Source organism: Papaver somniferum, chromosome 2 (genome assembly GCF_003573695.1).
Source record: "Papaver somniferum cultivar HN1 chromosome 2, ASM357369v1, whole genome shotgun sequence".
Lineage (NCBI taxonomy): Eukaryota > Viridiplantae > Streptophyta > Magnoliopsida > Ranunculales > Papaveraceae > Papaver > Papaver somniferum.
The window spans coordinates 144,880,717-144,901,401 of record NC_039359.1 but is presented as its reverse complement, the minus strand read 5'-3'; the positions used below and the strand labels follow the sequence as shown (position 1 = coordinate 144,901,401).

Sequence of the window (20,685 nt, the reverse complement as noted above, 5' to 3'; positions counted from 1 at the left end):
TCCATAAATATAACGCTCTCTGTGTCGATACATATACTTTCACGTCTGAAGTTATAACGTTTAACCTTGTTTTCAGATACTTAACCGTGCATTCGTTTGGATTCCCGTTGTGTATAGTCAACTTTTGCAGCAAGTGCTCCAAACAGGTTGTGTTATTTGGTTGTTCATCTTCTTCTTCATTCTCTACATGAATTCAACCCATAAACTAACTATCAATTCATCTTCTTCCGGAATATAACCCACCATAATTAAGAAAGATAAGTGTTGTGGATAATAACTTGGAAAAAAATAAGTGTTTATTTTTGAAGACAGAGAACAAAATTCGTCGAATTAATGTGTTCATTGGTAAATAGATTGTGAATCCTTTATACATGGCGAGTATACATATCTGTACACTGCAAAAAGAGATTTCATGGATAATACTCATCCGTATACTGTAGAAATAGATTTCACGGATATGTATACATATCCGTATACTGTACAAGGATATTTTTAAGATTTCACGGATTATCCTAATTGTAAACCATATGCCATCAAATATAAACGAATTCATTTGCATACATAATTAAAACCCAAAAATAATTAAAAGTGGTAACACATATGAATTGCATACAACATACCCAACCAACCTAATATCAAGAATTTCATCAAAATTAAAAGTGGTAATACGCGTACTCACTAAATATATATTTCAATAACGTTATTGAATTGCATACTACATACCCAACCAACCTAATATCAAGAATTCCATCAAAATTAAAATCAAAATCAAATTAATTTGAAACCCTAACATTAGAATCACTCACCTTTAGATGATTTTTTGGATGAAATTCGAAATTGAAGAATGGATTTGTTTCACCTTGTAGTAACCATCAAACCCTTTTAATCTAAGCAATCGAATCGCAATGAATCAACATGAAAATCGAAAGGAGTAAGAGGGGTTTTGAGAGGATGAAAGGAAGAGAAGAAGAAGAAATAGTCGACTGAACCAAGTTCTGTGTTCTTAAACCTATGAAACGCGTAATCAGTACTCGTTTTTTGGTCAAGTCAACGAGTTGGCTTATACGAGTATTGAATACGCGTTTGGCACTATTCATACGGGTACTGAGTACGCGTCTCGTGTAGGGAAGGGATGAGAGGACACCATAGCAAGATTTCCTTTCATGTGCCATCCCTTCCCTACATTTGAGGGATAGGGAAGGGACAGCTAGCACCATAGTGCTAGCTCTTATGCTCATCCAACCAAAGACACTTCAGCACATTCTTTCTGTTTCTTGTTTCAATTATTATTTGCTTGCCTGAAAACACATCATCCAGCTAGATAAGTACTGCTTATAAACAGTATGCGACACGACCATAAGCGATAGGTTCAAGAAAAATTATTTACAAAATAGAGGATAGTTCCTAATTTATAACAAGAGTGTTTAAGATTTATTTGTACGTACGTACACAAATCAACAAATGTAAAGGAGGAATGGTTGACCTACAAGCATAGAGGAGTTCTTCCTTCCAAAGCCGCCCCATGGGATAAACCAAACGTTCAAAAGCATAACATTGAAACTCAGATGGATTTGAACCATCAATCTCCCAAACCTTTTGCAGGCTTGGGTGTTCTACTATTTTGAGCTTATGAGTCCCTAAATTTAATACATGAAAAACTAATTATGTTGACATTAACAATTAACAAGTGTATAACTACGTACACATAAATAATCGGTATTGTGTTTAACTATGTGCACCTTAATAATCAACATGTATACAACTATGTACACCCAAAACATGATTTCAACAATCTTAAAATCAAATAAACGTATAATAAATCATTAGAGAGCATACATGTACACCTTTACATAAACCTAACAAAATTTAGCATCCATACCCAAGGGACATGTCATCCATATCAGAGAGCTTACTAGTGTATAAATATGTACACCTCTACAAGAACTAACAAAATCTAGCATCCATACCCACATGACAGGACATATATTCATCACAAAGTATTTCAGTATACAAAAACGTACACATCGACAGAAAAATAACAAAATCTAGCTAGCATACATACCCATAAACAGACCATGCATACATCGCAAGGAATATTGGTATACAAGTATGTACACATCAACATAGAAAATAACAAAATATAGCATTCATTTTTAAAAAACAACTCATGCATTCATCACAGAGAATATCATAGTACAAATATGTGCACATCTACCAAATAGAGCATCGATTCAAACAAAAAAAAACCATACATTCATCATAAAGCATTTTAGTATACAAACATGTACACATCTACAGAAAAAATAGCAAAATTTTAATATCCATACTCACAAAACAGGCCATGCATTCATCACAGAGCGTACTAGTGTACAAGTATGTGCACCAGTTTGTACACGCTAATTATTTACGCAAGCATAAGCTTATGGAGTCATTTTTTTCACATGTGCACCAGTTTTTACACCTTAATTATAACTTATGTAGTTATTCCTCTCTCAATTCATCACCATGAACCAAAAATACAGTGCACAATAAAGTGCAATTGAAAACCCAAAAAAAGGAAAAAAATAATAAAATTAGTCGTCGATCATGTATACAGATACACAAAAATAGAAACAAAGAAAATCTAAAAAATCAGCCAAAACCATTCGCTAATCTTAAAATTAAACATAAAATCAAAAATAACAAGTCCTATCAATAACTAAAACCCAAAAATAACATAAAAAATAATCAAAGATTAAAACTCGATCAAAGATAAAATAAAAATTAAATCAAATCGAGAAAAATAAAAGTTGAATCTTCGAAAAAATAGAGAGAAAAGTGATCTAAAAGATAAAAAAAAGTGTTGAATCTTCGAAAGAGAGACAAATTGATCTAAAAGATCAAAAAAAAGCAAGTATCCATCAAAAAAAATTTAAAAAAAATTGAAGAAGAATCAATGTAAAAATAGATTAAATACTAACATGATTCACCAATGAAAATGAAGAACGAAAACCTTCAAAATCGAAATCGCCTCTCTCTCTCCTCGTTTCTCTCTCTTTCTTGATAATCTAGAATCTCAAAAATAAAGGAGTGACCTGTTATTTTGCGACTTTTATATAAAGGATTCTTTTATCTTCAGAAAAAGTGTGTTTGGACTGAATCGTTTATAAAAGGATTGACTCGTTCCTACATAGTGAAATTTGGACAACTGAGTATGTAAATTTGAAAGACAAGACTAGAAAGTCTAAACTGCGGTGATTTTGGGACTAAACGTTCTTTTGTGAAGTTTCTTCTCTATGTAACACACAAGAATAACTAGAAGCCGTGAAACACCATATATATCACAACAATTCTAAATTTACCAGGAGGAGAATCCAGGAAAAAAATTTGTGACTCACAGTCATGTGGGACCCACGGGTTGGTAAGCATCATCCCTACAAAACTTTTGAGTGGGCCCCCGAAATTGTGAGACTCGGGAAATCCCACGGGATAATATATGAGAAAAAATATTTATCACCTCGAAAATTAAAGTAAATAAAATTAAAGTAAACATTTATATGCACCTAGGCAACCACACTGACTTATAATTTAGCAACTTTTTGGCTATTTCAGTCATATTAATATTGTGTATGAAGGTTCGCCAATAAAGTTGAGGTCTGAAAGTAAAGTTGTAAGCCTATTGCTTTTAGATTTGGAAAATTTCTTGTTTGGTCCTAAGCCCATAAGGTTATTTATAGTAGGGTCCAACCTGATTTTTTTTTATCTTGAGGTCCAAAATTAATTAAAACATGGAAATGACGATAATCCCCATTGTTACCAAACGTGTGTGTTTACGCGTTCACTATATCGAGTACATATCTATTACACTGATTATAAATTCGAGTACATATCTGCTACACTGCTTATTAATTCGAGTACATATCTGCTACACTACTTATAAATCTGAGTACATATCTGCCGCGCTGCTTACAAATAGACCACGTATCCGCTAAACTGCTTACAAATTCGAGTATATATCTGCTACACTGCTTACAGGAAAAGTACATGTTTGTTAGAATCAATGATAAATAAATTAGAAAATGTTTTACATCACATATATTGTAGGATCATACCAATTAATCTCTAATATTTCTTTAATACAATATTAAATCATAGGAAAAATAAAGGAAAACCTTTATATGCAACATAAAAAGTTATACAAAATGAGCGCATATTTCAGTATTTCACATACATACTCATGGATCAAAGAAATAAGAAAGTGCAAAACTGAATAAAACAGAAATCAGAAGAAATTTCTATCAGTACACCATATACGTACTGCGTATTCATGAACTGAAAATCAACTGCATGTAAAGAAGAATTGATGAATTCATGAATATAACATAATCAAAGCACATATTTCAGTATTACACATACGTGCTCATGGATCGAACCCAAAAACAATGGAAAAACTATGAATAAAACAAAATCAGAAGAAGTTTATATCAGTACGTGATATACGTACTGCATATTCATGAACTAAAAAATCAAATCACATGTAAAGAATAAGTGATGAATCCATGAATATAACTGAATCAAAGCACATATTTCAGTATTACACATACGTACTCATGGATCGAACCCAAAAACAGTGGCAAAACTCTGAATATAACCGAATCAAAGCACATATTTCAGTATTACACATACGTACTCCTGGATCGAATCCAAAAACAATGACAAAACTCTGAATATAACCGAATCAAAGCAGATATTTCAGTATTACACATACGTACTCATGGATCGAACCCAAAAACAATGACAAAACACTGAATATAACCGAATCAAAGAAGATATTTCAGTATTACATATACATACTCATGGATCGAACCCAAATACCAATTAAAAACGCGGTGCAGCACAAATATACTCATGGATCGAATCTAAAAACAATGACAAACTCTGAATATAATCGAATCAAAGCAGGTATTTCAGTATTACACATACGTACTCATGGATCGAACCCAAAAACAATGATAAAACTCTGAATATAACCGAATCAAAGCAGATATTTCAGTATTACACATACGTACTCATGGATCGAACCCAAAAACAATGACAAAACTCTGAATATAACCGAATCAAAGTAGATATTTCAGTATTACAGATACGTACTCATGGATCGAACCCACAAATCAATTAAAAAACGCGGTGCAACACAAATACACTCAAGGATTGAATCCAAAAACAATGACAAAACTCTGAATATTACCAAATCAAAGAAGATATTTCAGTATTACACATACGTACTCATGGATCGAACCCTAAAACAATGACAAAACTCTGAATATAACCGAATCAAAACAGATATTTCAGTATTACATATACGTACTCATGGATCGAACCCAAAAATCAATTAAAAAACGCGGTGCAACACAAATACACTTAGAGGTCATACCAAATCGACGAAAGTAGACTCTTCCAGTTTACTATCAACATCACATCTAATACCTAAACATTAAATTTTGCTATAAACATGAAAATTTCTCTAACCCGAGGAAAAAAAAACTAAATTAAATAAGCTTTTGAAGAAGAAAGGAAATATAAAAACCTAAACTATACCAACAGTAAGGAAGTGAACCTACCGATTAATCTTAGTTTGAATTCACGAATTGATCAACACCTCATAAGATCTTCATAGCCGGAGTTGTTCACGGAACCACAGAGGAGAAAATGAACAAGAAGAAGAAGAATAGATCGAGAAAATGAAGAAAAAATGAATTTGGTTACTGCTTTTATATACTTGAGGGTGTTTTCGGTATTTAAAAATACGTCCTCATATATTCCACACGTGTGCAGGACCAGGGCTTAAAAAATTGGGTCCATTTTTCTATTTTCTTTTTCTTATGGACCTCTGGTTACCGGGCTTTAGTGGGTGGACCTGCCACTAACTAAGAACACTATAATAGGATCTATAGGTAATTCCTACTTTAGATTTAGTCCTTAGCAATGTAATGGCTATTTGACATTAAAAAAGAACGATTTTTTTGAGATGATAGATTTTTTTGGGGGACCATGGTTTTATTTTTGGTAAGACATTTAGAAGTAAACCAAAGTCACTCCTTATACAATAGCAAATTATCCTTTATATTAATTTAATTATTTCTTTTTTTTTAATTATTTTTCTAAAATTTTAGTTTTTTTTTAAATTTAATTTTTTTCTTCAATATTTTAATTTTATATATATATATATATATATTTTTTAAATTTCTTTTCTTTTATTAGGTTTGAGTATTAATCATCAAAATAGGTTTGAGTATTAATCATCAAAATTGAGTAGTAAAAGTCCCACATTAATCTTAATTCGTTTTTGATTGAAACAATTGAGTAGTAACCATCAAAATAGGGTGAAGATGGAAATTACAATAGCAAGTTCGGTTAGTAGAAATTAAAAAAAAATATATAGTCTGGTAACCGAACTTTCTGAAAATGAAGAACACTTCGACTAATACAACCTTTTTTTTTATAACCGAACTTTTGTATAGAATACCAAATGCAGAGTTCGGTTAGTTCCCAAAAAAAAAAAAAAAAAAATCCTTAACCGAATTCTTCTTTGTAAACCCATATATTTAGTTTGGTTAGTTCGCAAAAAAAAATATTTGGTGAAGAACTCTTCTCTGTAAACCCATATGTTTAGTTCGGTTAGTTCGCAAAAAAAAATAAAATTCCTTAACCGAATTATTCTTTGTTTAGCTTGGTTAACTCGCAATTTTTTTTCCCATAACCGAACTTTTTTGTTCATGTAGTTCGACTACTTTTTATTTATTTTCTCCTAGCAGAACCAAACACAAAAAAAAGCAAAAAAAAAATAAAATAATTAAAATTAAAATTAAAAAAAAAAGTGAATAGTTTTTCTTCCTATTTATTTATTTATTTATTTTTTGGCAACACCAACATCAGCTATACAGAAAGAAAGCAAAAGGAATGCTTCAAAAAGAAAAAAAAGCAAAAGGAATGCTTCAAAAACAAAAAAACTAATGATTTCAATGCTCGACAAAGTTTGACAAAATCAGCTATACAGAAGCCGAAATTGGAGGAGTATAGCAGATTGATAGCTGAGTTTGACAAAGTTTCAAATTCAAATTTAAATAGTACTGTATTTTCGGGAGCAAAATCAGTGCAGGTTTCAGATTCACGTTTGAGTCAGACGAATAAGACCCTGGAGTCAGGTCGTGACTTCACCAAGAAGTCTAATACACCAGCTCACGTGGCAGTACAGTCTGGGAAGAAGGCAGACCAAGATGTTGGATTATTTGAGAAGGAAGATGTAGCTACCAACAGGTCTAATGGCCAAGGTGATGTGGGTCCTATTTGGAAGAGGATTGGGGTAGGAGCGTCCAGCTCTCACAGTATGAACATTATTAACACTGCTAACAGATTCCATGTACTGGATGATGGTGGATGTGAAGAAGCAGTAGCTGCCTCGGCTAGGTTGGAGGTCATTGATAATGTGTCGGAGGCCGAATCAGCTGGTTTCACGAACGCGGTTAGTAGAGATGATGAAGCACCAAACCATTCTGAAAACTTTGGCAGCCAGAATGGCTCTCATAGAGAGGTTGTAGAGGAGGTGATAGGAGCACATAGTTCAGCACTGGAGCCAACTGAGGATAACAATCTTCAAATTGTGTTGCTTGAGGACACTAATGCAGCATTGGAGATACAACAGATGCTTCCTTTACAGAGGGAGATCATACCGGCTTATTTAGGGTGGTAGACGACAGAATTGTTATCAATCTTGGAGATATACAGGCTTCAAAAGTTGACTCTAATGAAGTTATTTTCTCCACGTCAAAGATGGTAGTGGAGTTTTGCTGCAGATTGGGAGGCATTAAGTCAAAGGATGAACTCCAAGCAAAGGAGGTAATTGATGAAATACTTTTGAAGTATAGAGATCGCTATAAAGCCATCGTTGAAGGGAGGAAGATTCAGGATAGTTGTGACTCGTATGAGACAACTAGTTCAGCTGAGAAGGTAGATGATTCTGATGAAGTTACTTCCAGGGAGAATGTGATTGAGCAATGAGTTCAAAACTCATCTCATGGAATCTCAGGGGTTTAAATGCCTATGATAAACAGGTGGCGTTGAGGGATATGATTGCTGCTCACAGATGCATGGTGTGCTCTATTCAAGAAACTAAGATTCAACATCTTTCGAGCTGGTTTGTGAGACAGATTTGGTATGATTCGTATTTTGGGTGGGATTTCATCCCATCACAAGGAAGTGTTGGGAACAGTGGAGGACTTTTAACTATTTGGGATAGTGCGAATTTGGAGCTTCTAGATAAGAAAGTGGGTTTGAACTCAATTTCTTGTTTGTTGAGGTACAGAAGCACAAGCTTTAAATTTATTGTTACGAATGCCTATTCTCCGTGCGATTTCAATTTGAGGGAGGACTTTTGGAGAGATCTGGCAGAGATAAGAAACTGGTCAGCAGAGGCGTGGTGCTTTGCAGGGGACTTAATTGCAGTTCGTAGTGATGCGGAGAGGAACAAACCTGGAGGGGATACTAGGAATATGGCTTTCCTGAATAATTTCATTATGGAGCAGGAGTTGATTGATTTTCCCCTTAATGGTGGAGCGTTCACTTGGAGTAACAAACACGCTGATCCAACACTGTGTAGACTTGACAGATTTTTGGTGTGCACTTTGTTTGATGCTAAATTTAGTGGAGCAACACAGACTGCACTGGTACGTACAATATCTGATCATAATGCGTTATTACTGGATTTGACTCCTGATTTTCGATGTGCTGCAAGTTTCAAAATCGAGAATCACTGGCTGAAGCATCCGGATTTTATAAAGTTGGTGGAAATTTGGTGGAGGACAATGGTATTTGAAGGCACACCATATTATGTTCTGTTTCGTAAATTGCAAAATTTAATTTTTTTTATAAAGGCTTGGAGTAGAGAGGTGTTTGGTAATGTTAAGAAGGAGAGGATGAGTTACTGGAGAAGATTAAAACTTTAAATTTGCAAGAGGAGACAGCAGCATTGACATATGTTCAGGGAGAGGAGCAAGCAAGCCTTCTTTTCAAGCTAAATAACATCAAAATAACTAGGGCTAGAATGGCTTTCCAGCGTGCTAAAGTGAATGGATTTAAGGAGGGTGATAAGAACACGAAGTACTTTCACAGGATTGCGAATGCAAAGAAAAAACGCAACTGCATAACAAAGTTGGAAATTGAAGGCGTTGATGTTTTCAATCAAGATACAATTAATCATGAACTTCAGAGTTATTATGAAAAGTTGTTTACAGCTACTTCGTCAATTACACCTTCTTTTGATAATTTGCGTTTCAGGAGAATAGATGGAGAACAACAAACCTGGTTAGAAAGGAACTTCGGGGAGGAGGAGATTTTAGCTGCAATTTAATAACTGTGGGGCGAACAAAGCGCCAGGGCCTGACGGGTACAACCTTGAGTTTTATAAGGCATGCTGGAGTTTTCTTAAGTTTGACGTTATTGTATTTGTGAATGAGTTTCATAGTAAAGGTTCTCTAGACTGGCGTCTCAACATGTCTTTTATAAAGCTGATCCCAAAGAAGGAAGATTCAGCCACGGTGAAGGATTTTAGGCCTCTCAGCCTCATTAGCGGCTTTTACAACATAATTGCTAAACTTCTTGCGGAAAGAATGAAAATTGTAATGCCGGGTTTAGTGTCGAATACTCAGGGCGCTTTCATTAATAACAAGCAGATTCTGGATGGCATATTAATAGCAAATGAGTGTGTGGATAGTCGTTTGAGGCAGAAGAAACCGGGCATCCTATGCAAGATAGACATGGACAAGGCTTTCGACAACGTCAGTTGGCCTTCATTATTTGCTATTCTGACGAAAAATGGTTGAAGTGGATAGGGTGGTGCGTGACAGGGGCTCAGTTCTATTTATTGGTGAATGGAAAAGCTACAAACAGAATCAAGCCTTCAAAAGGGATCCGCCAGGGTGATCCTCTTTCGCCATTTCTATTTTTGTTGGTTGTGGAGGTCTTATCTATGTTGATTAATGGTGAAGTGGCTGAGAACAGGCTAAGAGGATTTCAGATGGTAGATGGTGGATCGATAGTGTCTCACCTTCAGTTTGTTGATGACACAATCATTTTCTTAGATGCTTCCAAGGAGGAAGTAAAGAGACTTTTCATAATTTTTCTAATTTTTCAGGTTTTGACAAGGCTTAAACTGAACTTAGACAAAAGCTTTATGATAAGCATAGGAGCAGATGTGGCTGTTAATGAGCTTTCTTTGGAGTTGGGTTGCAAGGTAGATGAGTTACCAATTACCTACTTAGGCATGCCGATAGGGGCTCATAGCAGGAGTGTTGCTATTTGGGATGTGGTAATACAGAGAATGGAGAAGAAGTTGGCGCCTTGGAAAAGGAAGTTCCTCAATAAAGCAGGGAGGGTGGTTTTGATCAAGATATGCCTAGAAAGCATAGTCCAGATTCTCTTAGCAACTCTGCAATGCCAAGTGATATGGCTCATTGTCTCTTCATTCTTCCTACACAGGTGGCAAATCGTAGGCATACTCCTACCAGTCTTCTTGATAATATTATCTTCAGTTGCACAACATTGTTTCGCCCAGATTTTCCAATATTGCATACTCAAAGTAGGATGTACAACTTCCCTAGTGAACAAAGATGCAATAGGTAAAACTTCAGCTGGCGCCTTAATAGAAGCCTTCGTAGACTTGACTGAAAAAACGCCCTTGTAATCCAAATCCCAGATTTTGTAATCATCTCCACCAGCAATAAGCGGTAGATTTTCAATATCAATATTACAATGAATCATCAAATCCCTCACGCGAGGAGGTATGGCCCAAGCACCATCAACAAGAATATCACTCACCTTTGCCGTGAAATCATTTGGCCCTTTGGAAAAAATTCCAAGCCGCTTCGCAATAGAAAAATCCCCACACCAATTATCAAAAAATAAGGAAATATTAACACCATTACCTATAATTGATCGAGTGTGCGATTGCACAAAGTTGTAGACCAATCTGATCCCTGGGAAAACCGAGGAACCCAATTTATAATCAATCAAGTTGCCATTTAAATTGAAGTATTTCTCCCTCAAGAATCTGGCCCAAATCTTGTCTGAATCTCGAATAGAAACCCACAACTTCATAAGCATAGCTCTATTAACATCCAACAACTTCTTAAGGCCAAGGCCACCTTCACGCCTCGAGCAGCACAAATCATCATAAAGAATCGTGAAATACTTTAGTTTCTCAGCATCACCCGACCATATAAAATTTCTAATGACCTTCTCAACCTGCTTAATAACCGTGCATGGCCACTTGTACACGGCCATGGAATGAATCACATAGCTAGAAATTACGGATCTAATCAAAACCAGTCTGGCCTGAAAGGATAAAAGCTTACTTTTCCAGCCGGCCAACTTGTCCATAATTTTCTCCACCACTTGACGAACATGGATGTGACGAACAATACCAGGATTCAATTGAATTCCTAAGTATTTGTCAGGAAAAAAGGCTCTTTCCATTCCCAAATAGTTAGCTATAGAAATAGCACGAGAGCCAGTGCCTCCTCCATAATAAAACTTGTTTTTGGCATAACTTACGTATTGGCCAGAAGCACGTTGGTACATTCCCAGCATATCCTTCAAATTTTGTAAACTATGAAGATTACCTCTGCAGAAAATAAGAATATCGTCTGCAAAAAGTAGATGCGTAGGGGCCACACCTTTTTTCTAACCATAGAGTGCATACTACGCCTTGCAAAAAGTTTAGAGAGATTGCGGCTTAAAGAATCTTCAATAAGAAAAAAAATCAAAGGTAACAGAGGATCACCTTGGCGCAATCCTCTAGAGATGCTAAAGAAACCTTCAGGACTGCCATTTATCATCACAGAAATCCGAGCTGAATTCAGAATACTAAGGATCCATGAACACCAATTTTCGGAAAAACCATATTGCCTAAAAACGTCAGTGATGACTCCCAACTCACTGTATCAAAAGCTTGCGTAATATCCAATTTGATTCCAACATTACCATGTTTCCTTTCCGTGCCAATCTCATCGATCAACTCAGAAGCCAAAGCTATATTTTCATGAATATTCCTTCCTTTCATAAAAGCCACTTGTTCTTTAGAAATCAACTTATTAAGCACCGTACCCAGCCTTGTAGCCAAAATCTTAGTGATGATTTTTGAAGAAAAAGTTACTCAAACCAATTGGCCTATAATCCTTGATAGCATCATACTTGTTATTTTTAGGAATGAGAACTTTCAAACTTGAATTAATGCCATTGGGAATTTTACTTATAGCCCAACAGTTTGCAATGGCATTAAAAAGATCTTTAGAAATAATGTTCCAACATTGTATATAGAAAGAACCTATAAAGCCATCTGGACCAGGCGCAGAGTCCGCTCCCAAATCAAAAACATCCTCTTTAACCTCCTCCAAGGACGGAATAGCATCCATGAAAGCACTTTCAGCGTCACTTATGCTCTCATGGTCAATATCAAACAGCCTTGGATCAATATTAACGTCACCACCATTGAATTTTGCTTGATAATGATTTACAATGTAGTCATTTATCTCATCCTGCAAAAACAAAATAGTGTTAGTCGTAGTTTTAAGTTCTGAAATCGTATTTTGACTTCTCCTTATACGAATGCTATTATGAAAAAATCGGGTATTTTGATCTCCATCCTCCAACCAAGTTACACGCGACTTCATCTTAAGCATAACTGCCAACTCCGTTTTCACATCGTCAACAGCTTTCTGAGCATCCGCAACCTTCACAAACTGAAACTCACTACCATGATCAAAATCCAAAAGATCATTCTCAGTTTCAAGTTTTAATTCAGCTTGTTTCAAACGAAATTGAACTTCACCAAAAACAGTTCTATTCCAAAATTCCAACGCTTATTCAACCTCTTTAATTTGGCCGTGAACACAAAAGGAGGCGCACCATTAAGTTGCATATTCCAACTATCTTTAACCATCTTCATAAAACTTGGATGAGACAACCACATCTTCTGAATTCTAAAAGGCGCCTAGGCTGTCCTTGGATTCTCAAAAGCAAACCAAAAAAGGGGAGAATGATCCGAGCAGATTCTAGGCAAAGCCTTACACCTCCAGTTTTCATATTTGTAGAGCCAAGCATCATTCACAACCGCTCTATCATGCTTTGAAACAATTCTATCATTACCACTACGACAATTAGACCAAGTATATTTTTCCCAATTGCGTCCGCCTCAACCAGGCCATTGTCTGAAATCCAACTTTTAAACTCATTCACATACATTTCCTTTATTGGCCTACCACCCTTCTTCTCATCTAATCGTAAGATGCAATTAAAGTCCCCCAACACCAACCAAGGAATAAATATAAAACCTAAATTCAACTGATGCCAAAGTCTTCTTCTTGCAACCAGATCAAAAGAAGCATGCACTGCCGTAACAAAATCTCCCGCAACATTCAAAGTAATTGCCTGCTTTGAAGAAGATAAAACATCCGTCCTTGCCAAGGAATTTCTCCACAAAATCCAGAGATTAGCCTTTTCGCCATTTGCTTCATTTGTAATAACATCTTCACAAAAGTTCACTAAGTTTAACTTCCTAACAAGACGCAGAGTGCAAAAAACATGTGGTTCTGCAACACAAATTATGTCAGGATTATGCAAGTGATAAAGCTCAGTCAACTTGGACCTTGCACCATCTTTAGCCAAGCCTTGAGCATTCCACCAAAAGACACGCATTAAATGACGGATTCACGTGAAGGGCTTGCCGAACCCTTTTCATCATCTTTGCGTGACCTACTTCTTCCTCGTCTGCCAACATGGCTTTCTTCCTCACCTGGCTTAGGAGCAGTGTGAGTAACCTTCTTCTTAGGAGAAACTTTAGTACCCTTATCACCTTTCTTGGCTAAAGCATTTAGCTTTTTCTTTTCATTTTTTTCCCTCTTCAAGCGGTCTTCCTCATCCTTAGCAGCATTCCAATCCAATTTCGCAGCCTCAATCTCTACCATGCCAGTAGATATTGCTGTTGATAAAGGTTCAGTCTGAGTCTCAATAAAAACGTTTTCAACCTCCTCCTCAGTCTCTTCAGTTCTAGTCTCAAACATATTTGAAGTCTCAAGAGGCTCCGTTATGTTGGCCTGGGCATTTCTTCTTGTTGTTTTAGTAGGGGAACTAAAACCATCACCTCCAGCTGGCTCCATAATATAATTAGCTGGTGGATCACATATGGCAATAGTTTCAATACGACTAGTTCCCTCGGCTATCTCGGCATCTTGCACTCCAGCTTGTTGTTCCTCGGAATATTGCATCTCAGCATGTAGCACCTCGGCATGTTGTTTCTCAGATTGCTGCACCTCAGCCTCAGCTTGTTTTTTCCGTTCCATAATTAATCTTCTCATATTTTGTAACTTGGCCAAAGCCACACCTTGTTCGTCTTTAGCTAAATCCGCAGCCTTAGCCATTTCATTAGCGAGTTTTTTCTGTTCATCATAATGAATATAAAGCTCTTATTCCTCCTTTGCCAAATCAATTGCATTTGTAGCAGAAGTTCCATTCTGCGACGACCCATCATCCAAAGTAGTCGGAGCATGAATAGATTGCGCTTCTGAACTATCAGGATGCACAACCTCCTCATTACGGACCGTATTGTCGTCTGCCACACTAGTGGTTGGGCTTGGAATAATTGTGTGAACGCCAGCAAATTTAGCGCCACCAATCAGTAAATCGTCAGGCTTCTCCTTTGAAGCAACATCAGCATCTTTACCATCTCCCTTATCCGGCAAAACTCCAGAATTATCGACCCCCTTGCCATCACCTTTGTCTTTCGGCTTATTAGCATCATTCCCTTTATCAGGTGGGGGATCTTTCTTATTAAATTTTCTCAAATTCCAGTATTTTAGCTCGTCCATCTCAGCCTGAAGTGCATCCCACTTCTCTTGATCCTCTTCAACATCCTGTTTCTTTTTTAATTCATTGTATTTTTTTGTTCTACAATGATCCTCAACATGGCCAACAGACTTACAATAATCGCAAAATTCAGGCATGTTCAAAATTTCATAATCCAAGTAAAAACTGTCATGTTGATCTTCATCATCAATAACAATATTATTAAGCGGCTTTGAGAAATCAATATCAATAAGAACCGCAGCAAAATAACCATACTCATGCTTCAATGTTCTCAGATCAACTGCAACAGGCTTTCCAAGCCCTCAAGCAATCCTAAAAAGAATTTCTTCTTCCCAATACTCAAGACAGAGCTTCTTAAAACGAACTCAAACAGCTGCCCTTTTAATCGTCTTCGATTCTGGGTTGAACATTGGCGTCCATGGCAGCACTTTTAATTGTTGTTCTTTAACTTTCCACGGACCTTCATAGCTTATTCTCTTCCAATCAGCATCATTGGACAATTTGATGACAAAATATCCTCGAACCTAAGGGTAAATCCCGATCGCTCATCTAACAAATAGAGGGGAGCGTTCTTAGCATTGAGATTTTTGCGGATAAAGTGGGTCCCACTGTTTGTTTCTTGGCTCTCGGTACATATAGACTTTCCGCTGAACAAAAAATAAAAAGAAAAAAGTTTTACCTGACAATAACATCATCCATTAGCATCCATGACTTGGCAAAGGAGGACAAGACTTTCACATTATATTAGGCAGCCATTACTGAATTATGTTTGTCTAGTTCTACCATTTTGAAGGCCAGTTGGTGGCTCACTAGTAGAAGAAGGTTTCAAAGCCACTTCTACCACCTTTATGCTCTTTCCAAGCAAAGACAATTCAACACATTGCTTTATTTGTATTTCTTGTTTCAAGTTTTCAATTATTGTTTGTTGGCATGAAAAGACATCACCCAGCTAAATAAGTCTTGTTCATATATGCGACACGGCCATAGTCGATAGGACTAAGATAAATAATGAAAAGTCCTCCATTTAAAGGCCGCCATCCATAAAAAACACATTTTTTGAAGACCGCCATCCAGAAACCAAACTTCGAACACTTCTATTTACTGTTTTTATTTAGTCAAATGGGGGCACTTGGCCCATACTCCATCCCTGATAACTTAATTGTCTACATGCACAAGTGTATTTATCTCTAGCCAGCTTAATTCAGTTCATCCAAAAAATATTTTCTACTCTCAAGCAACTTTAAACAGCATCAATGGCGCATTTTGACGTTCGGTCGTCGGAACTACCGTTGAAAGAAATCCCTGGAGACTTGGGTCTCCCAATTCTCGGTCCAATATCTGATCGTTACAACTACAATTACTTCCAAGGCCATACAGAGTTCATCAAGTCTCATATGGAAGAATACAACTCAACTATATTCCGAATGAACATTCTACCAGGAGAGTTTGTCAATGTTCCAGATCCTAAAGTCATTGTATTAGCCGATGCAGTTAGTTTTCCGATCCTTTTTGATCATTCTAAAGTCGAAAAAAAAGATCTCATTGTTGGTACTTACGTGCCATCAACTTCTTTCACCGGTGGGTATAAAGTTAGTGGTTATTTGGATCCCTCGGATGAAAAACATGGGAAACTAAAAAGTCTGTTTATCGGTCTATTTGCATCCATACACCATAAAACTATCCCTGTATCTCAAAAATATTTTGCTACTCTTTTTGATAATCTTGACTCCGATGTGGCTGCAAAAGGTCAAGCTAGCTTCAACACTTATAGTGATAACATGATTTTCGAGCTACTTCTTCATGTTTTCTACAATATCGATCCTGCGAAGCTGGGTAACAAAGGTTCGTCCATGATAAGAAAATGGTTGTTTGTACAATTTCATCCAATAATAACTATAGGATTACCCAAGTGGTTGAGTTGGATTGAAGATACTCTCTTGCATACTTTTCCATGTCCTTCGTTTCTAGTGAAATCCGACTATCAAAAGATTTATGATGCTATTTACGCTTCGTCTACACCGGTTTTTGATGAAGCTAAGAAGCTTGGGTTATCAAAAGAGGAAACTTGTCATAATCTTGTTTTTATGTCTGGTGCCAATGCTTACGCTGGTCTGAGACCCCTTTTCCATGGTTTGATGGAATGGTTATATCTAGGAGGAGAGAAGCTACACAAAGAACTTGCTAAAGAAATTAGAGCCGTTGTCAAGTCCGAAGACGGAGTTGTGACTCTCGTGTCAGTCGAGAAAATGAAGCTCACAAAATCGGTGGTGTTTGAAATTTTTAGGATGGAACCAGCTGCCCCGCATCAGTATGCCAGAGCTAGAGAAGATATGGTAATAAGCAGTCATAATGCTAGTTACCAAGTGAAAAAAGGTGAGGTTTTATTTGGATATCAACTGCTGGCTATGCGTGATCCTTTGATATTTGAGAATCCAAATGAGTTTAGAGGGACTAGATTTATGGGCGAAGAAGGAGAGAAGCTTTTAAAACATGCTTATTGGTCTAATGAACGTCAAACGGTTGATCCAACTGCCGATAATAAACAATGTGCCGGGAAAGATTCGTACTATTGTTAGCCAGACTTCTGGTGGTAGAGTTTTTCCTACGCTACGACACATTCACAGCAGAGACTGGAAAGAATTATACCGGATCTACAGTCATTGTTAAGACGTTGATTAAAGCAACTGGTATCAATTGATTTGGTTCCACAAAATTTACACTTGATGTTTTGTTGTAGATGAGATCCCAAATATGTTGATCTATAACAACATATGTTCGGTCTCTTGTGTCCGATGTATAGTCTCCGTTCTTGTTCTGCTGGGTGATAAAGAATGGCATTAAAATGTAGGAGGGTGTGGGTGCACTTGGTCATGTTTGCTTAGATTCTCCTCGAATTTGTATTGAAAATTTGTACATTTTAGGCCACCTAGTCATTACAACCGTGAAATTAAGAGATTCTAAAATATGGAAATTGAACTATTGTCCCTCATTTTAATGGGTCTTCACAAATATCCCTATCAGACTTCACAAATATCTCTAGTGGTATAATGGAAATTTTTATTAAAAATGGAATATCAATAATTCCATATTTAACCTTCTATGTTTTCTTCTTCTTTATCTCAGATAATAATACAGAAGATAAAGCTATGTTGCCTCCATCACTCTCACCACCACCATATCAATCGCCTCCACCACAACTAGCAACACCAATAGGTATATTTATTAGCAGAGTTGATCAACATCTTCGTTTTATTTTCAGATCTGATACAGAAAAATCCCTCTATTCTCTTTCCTCCTCTCGACATCAACCACCACCACCTCTGCACCTACCACCACTTCGCCCGCACCGTCACCTTCACCTCCGAGAAACAAATTCATCATCCAAGTAAATTAATTATATTCTAGTTCATCAGATTCATATAGATTGAGAGATCTGGTTTTTTTGATTTCGAGTTTGGTAATTTCGAGTTGCATATAAAGAGAGTATAAGTTTTTCATATTCCGTTCATCGAAACTCAAGACAGATTCAATTCATATGTTCATCATTTTGGTTGCATACAATTTTGATTTCAATTTTTAAGGGTTTCTGGTGATTTAGTTTCATTTCAAATGATTCAACAAATTATATGGGTTCATGTATGATTCAAATTTGTGGTTTTTGATATTTTATTTTGGTATGTGTTCTTGATGTTTAACCATTTTTTTAATGTTTTTGAATGTGTTCTTATTGGCCTGTATCTATTGTTTTATTACTATTGAAGTTTGAGATTCGACCAGACTTGTTAGAGTTGATAAGATATGGGCATAAGTGTATTCTGAAGTTTCATGGAGTTTGCATTGACGAGAATCATGGGTTGTGTGTGGTGTTTAAAATGATGGACGAAGGGTCAGTTCATTAAGTAATTCTGACGAGGAAGAAGCTTCTGGCTAGAGAAGTTGTAAAGATTTGGACAAATGTTGCGGAAGGGGTCAAATTTATGAATGATCACGATGTCGCTTATAGAGATTTGGATGCAAACAGGATCCTTCTAGATTGGCAGGGAAATGCTTGTGTAGGGATTTGGGTATTGTTACAGTCTGCCAGAGCATGGGGGAAGTGACGGAATACGAAACGGATGGTTACCGATGGTTAGCTCCAGAGGTTTTGTTTCCCCCAACTTGTTAGCATGTTCATAGTCCAATTAAGTTTGTTTACAGACTCAAATGATAAACAATTTTAGTGCATCCATGAAACAATTTCAGCTGACTTCGAAATTGAAAATGATTCAATGAACTAGATTGAAATAAACATATTGATTTACATTTGCTCATATCACCCAATTAGGTCTTATGCAGCATCAACGTATAGTTTTACTCTTTTGGTAAAACATGCCTGAATCATTTTTGCATTCGCGTTTGTTTTATATTCATATTTTTTATTAGCTTAAAGTTAAACGGAGTTTGATTGAAATGTGTATGAATGATACCCGTTTGTTGTCTGCTTTAGGTTTCTAGTAGAATTGTTACAATTGTTTCGATACGATTTGGTGATGGTGGTGTTGTCGGTGGTGTTGGTAGGTGACATTTTGTTGTTTATAAGCTTAAATATCAGTTTTTGAATTATTGGTGTTGGTGGTTGTTTTACATTTTTTAGCAGTATCGTTCAGATATTGGAGAGGGTAGTCGTGGTTGTGATTTATAGAAGTAAGGAGCATGTGCTAGATATGGTGCAGGTGATTGGTAGTAGGATGGATCAACTGCTGTTGTTGATCCTATTTTTTATGGATCAACTACTGTTGTTGATCCCAAGTAAAAAAGATCTCTGGTATTCAGTTTTTGTAGGATCAACTCTTGTTGTTGATCCTATTTTTTATGGATCAACTGCTTTTGTTGATCCATTTTTTATGGATCAACTGCTGTTGTTGATTCCCATTTTTATGGATCAACTACTGTTGTTGATCCCAAGTAAAAAAGATCTCTGGTATTCAGTTTTTGTAGGATCAACTGTTGTTGTTGATCCCATCTTTTATGGATCAACCGCTTTTATTGATCCATTTTTTATGGATCAACTGCTGTTGTTGATCCCAATTTTTATGGATCAACTGCTGTTGTTGATCCCAAGTAAAAAAAATCTCTGGTATTCAGTTTTTGTATGATCAACTCCTGTTGTTGATCCCGTTTTTTATGGATCAACTACTGTTGTTGAGTAAAAAATATTTCTGGACTTCAATTTTTATGGATCAACTACTGTTGTTGATCCCATTTTTTATGGATCAACTATTGTTGTTGACACCATTCACTGGATCAACTTCCATTATTGACACAAAAAAATAAGAATATGTATTGGTAAAGTTATTTTTGAACTTTTAATTTTGGATCAACTTCTGTTGTTGACACAAAATTTTGGTGGCGTCGGCGGGTGGTGGTGGTGGTGGCGGACTGGCGGTGGTGGCGTCGGTGGCCGCATCGGTGGTGGTGATGGTGGTGTAATGGTGGTGGAGTAGTAGTGGTGGCGGTTGGCAGGTGGTGGTTGGTAGGTGGTGGTCGTTGAACGGTGGTGGTGGAATGGTAGTTGAATGTTGGTGGTGGTGATGGACGTGTGGTGGTGAAATGGTGGTGGTGGTGTGGGTGAAGTGCTAGAGGAAGAAATTTTGTTTCATTTTGAAATAAAGAAGAATATTATATGGGTGAGGGTATTAAAGCAATCTAATATTAAATGAATAAGATTATTAAAAAATAGGATTATATTTATTATTGTATAAAGGTATATTTGTAGGATGTTAAAACTAGGGATATATAATTAATATACCC

The 20,685-nt window shown here is 36.4% G+C and overlaps 2 protein-coding genes and 1 pseudogene across 2 annotated transcripts; 2 read left to right on the top strand and 1 right to left on the bottom strand.

Annotated features, from left to right (window-relative positions):
- The first annotated feature begins 8,033 nt into the window (after positions 1-8,033).
- On the top strand, positions 8,034-8,981 carry LOC113352132. Its single transcript, XM_026595997.1, has one exon. It carries the CDS (start codon positions 8,034-8,036, stop codon positions 8,979-8,981), a length of 948 nt encoding a protein of 315 aa, XP_026451782.1.
- Positions 8,982-10,495: 1,514 nt separating this feature from the next.
- On the bottom strand, positions 10,496-13,728 carry LOC113352131. The gene is made up of 7 exons (XM_026595996.1): positions 13,145-13,728; positions 12,693-12,873; positions 12,188-12,569; positions 11,972-12,087; positions 10,999-11,625; positions 10,624-10,896; positions 10,496-10,504 (listed from the first exon to the last, which is right to left on the bottom strand). Exons 1-7 carry the CDS (start codon positions 13,726-13,728, stop codon positions 10,496-10,498), a joined length of 2,172 nt encoding a protein of 723 aa, XP_026451781.1.
- A 2,339-nt stretch (positions 13,729-16,067) lies between these two features.
- LOC113349349 lies at positions 16,068-19,262 on the top strand (annotated as a pseudogene).
- Positions 19,263-20,685: the final 1,423 nt, after the last annotated feature.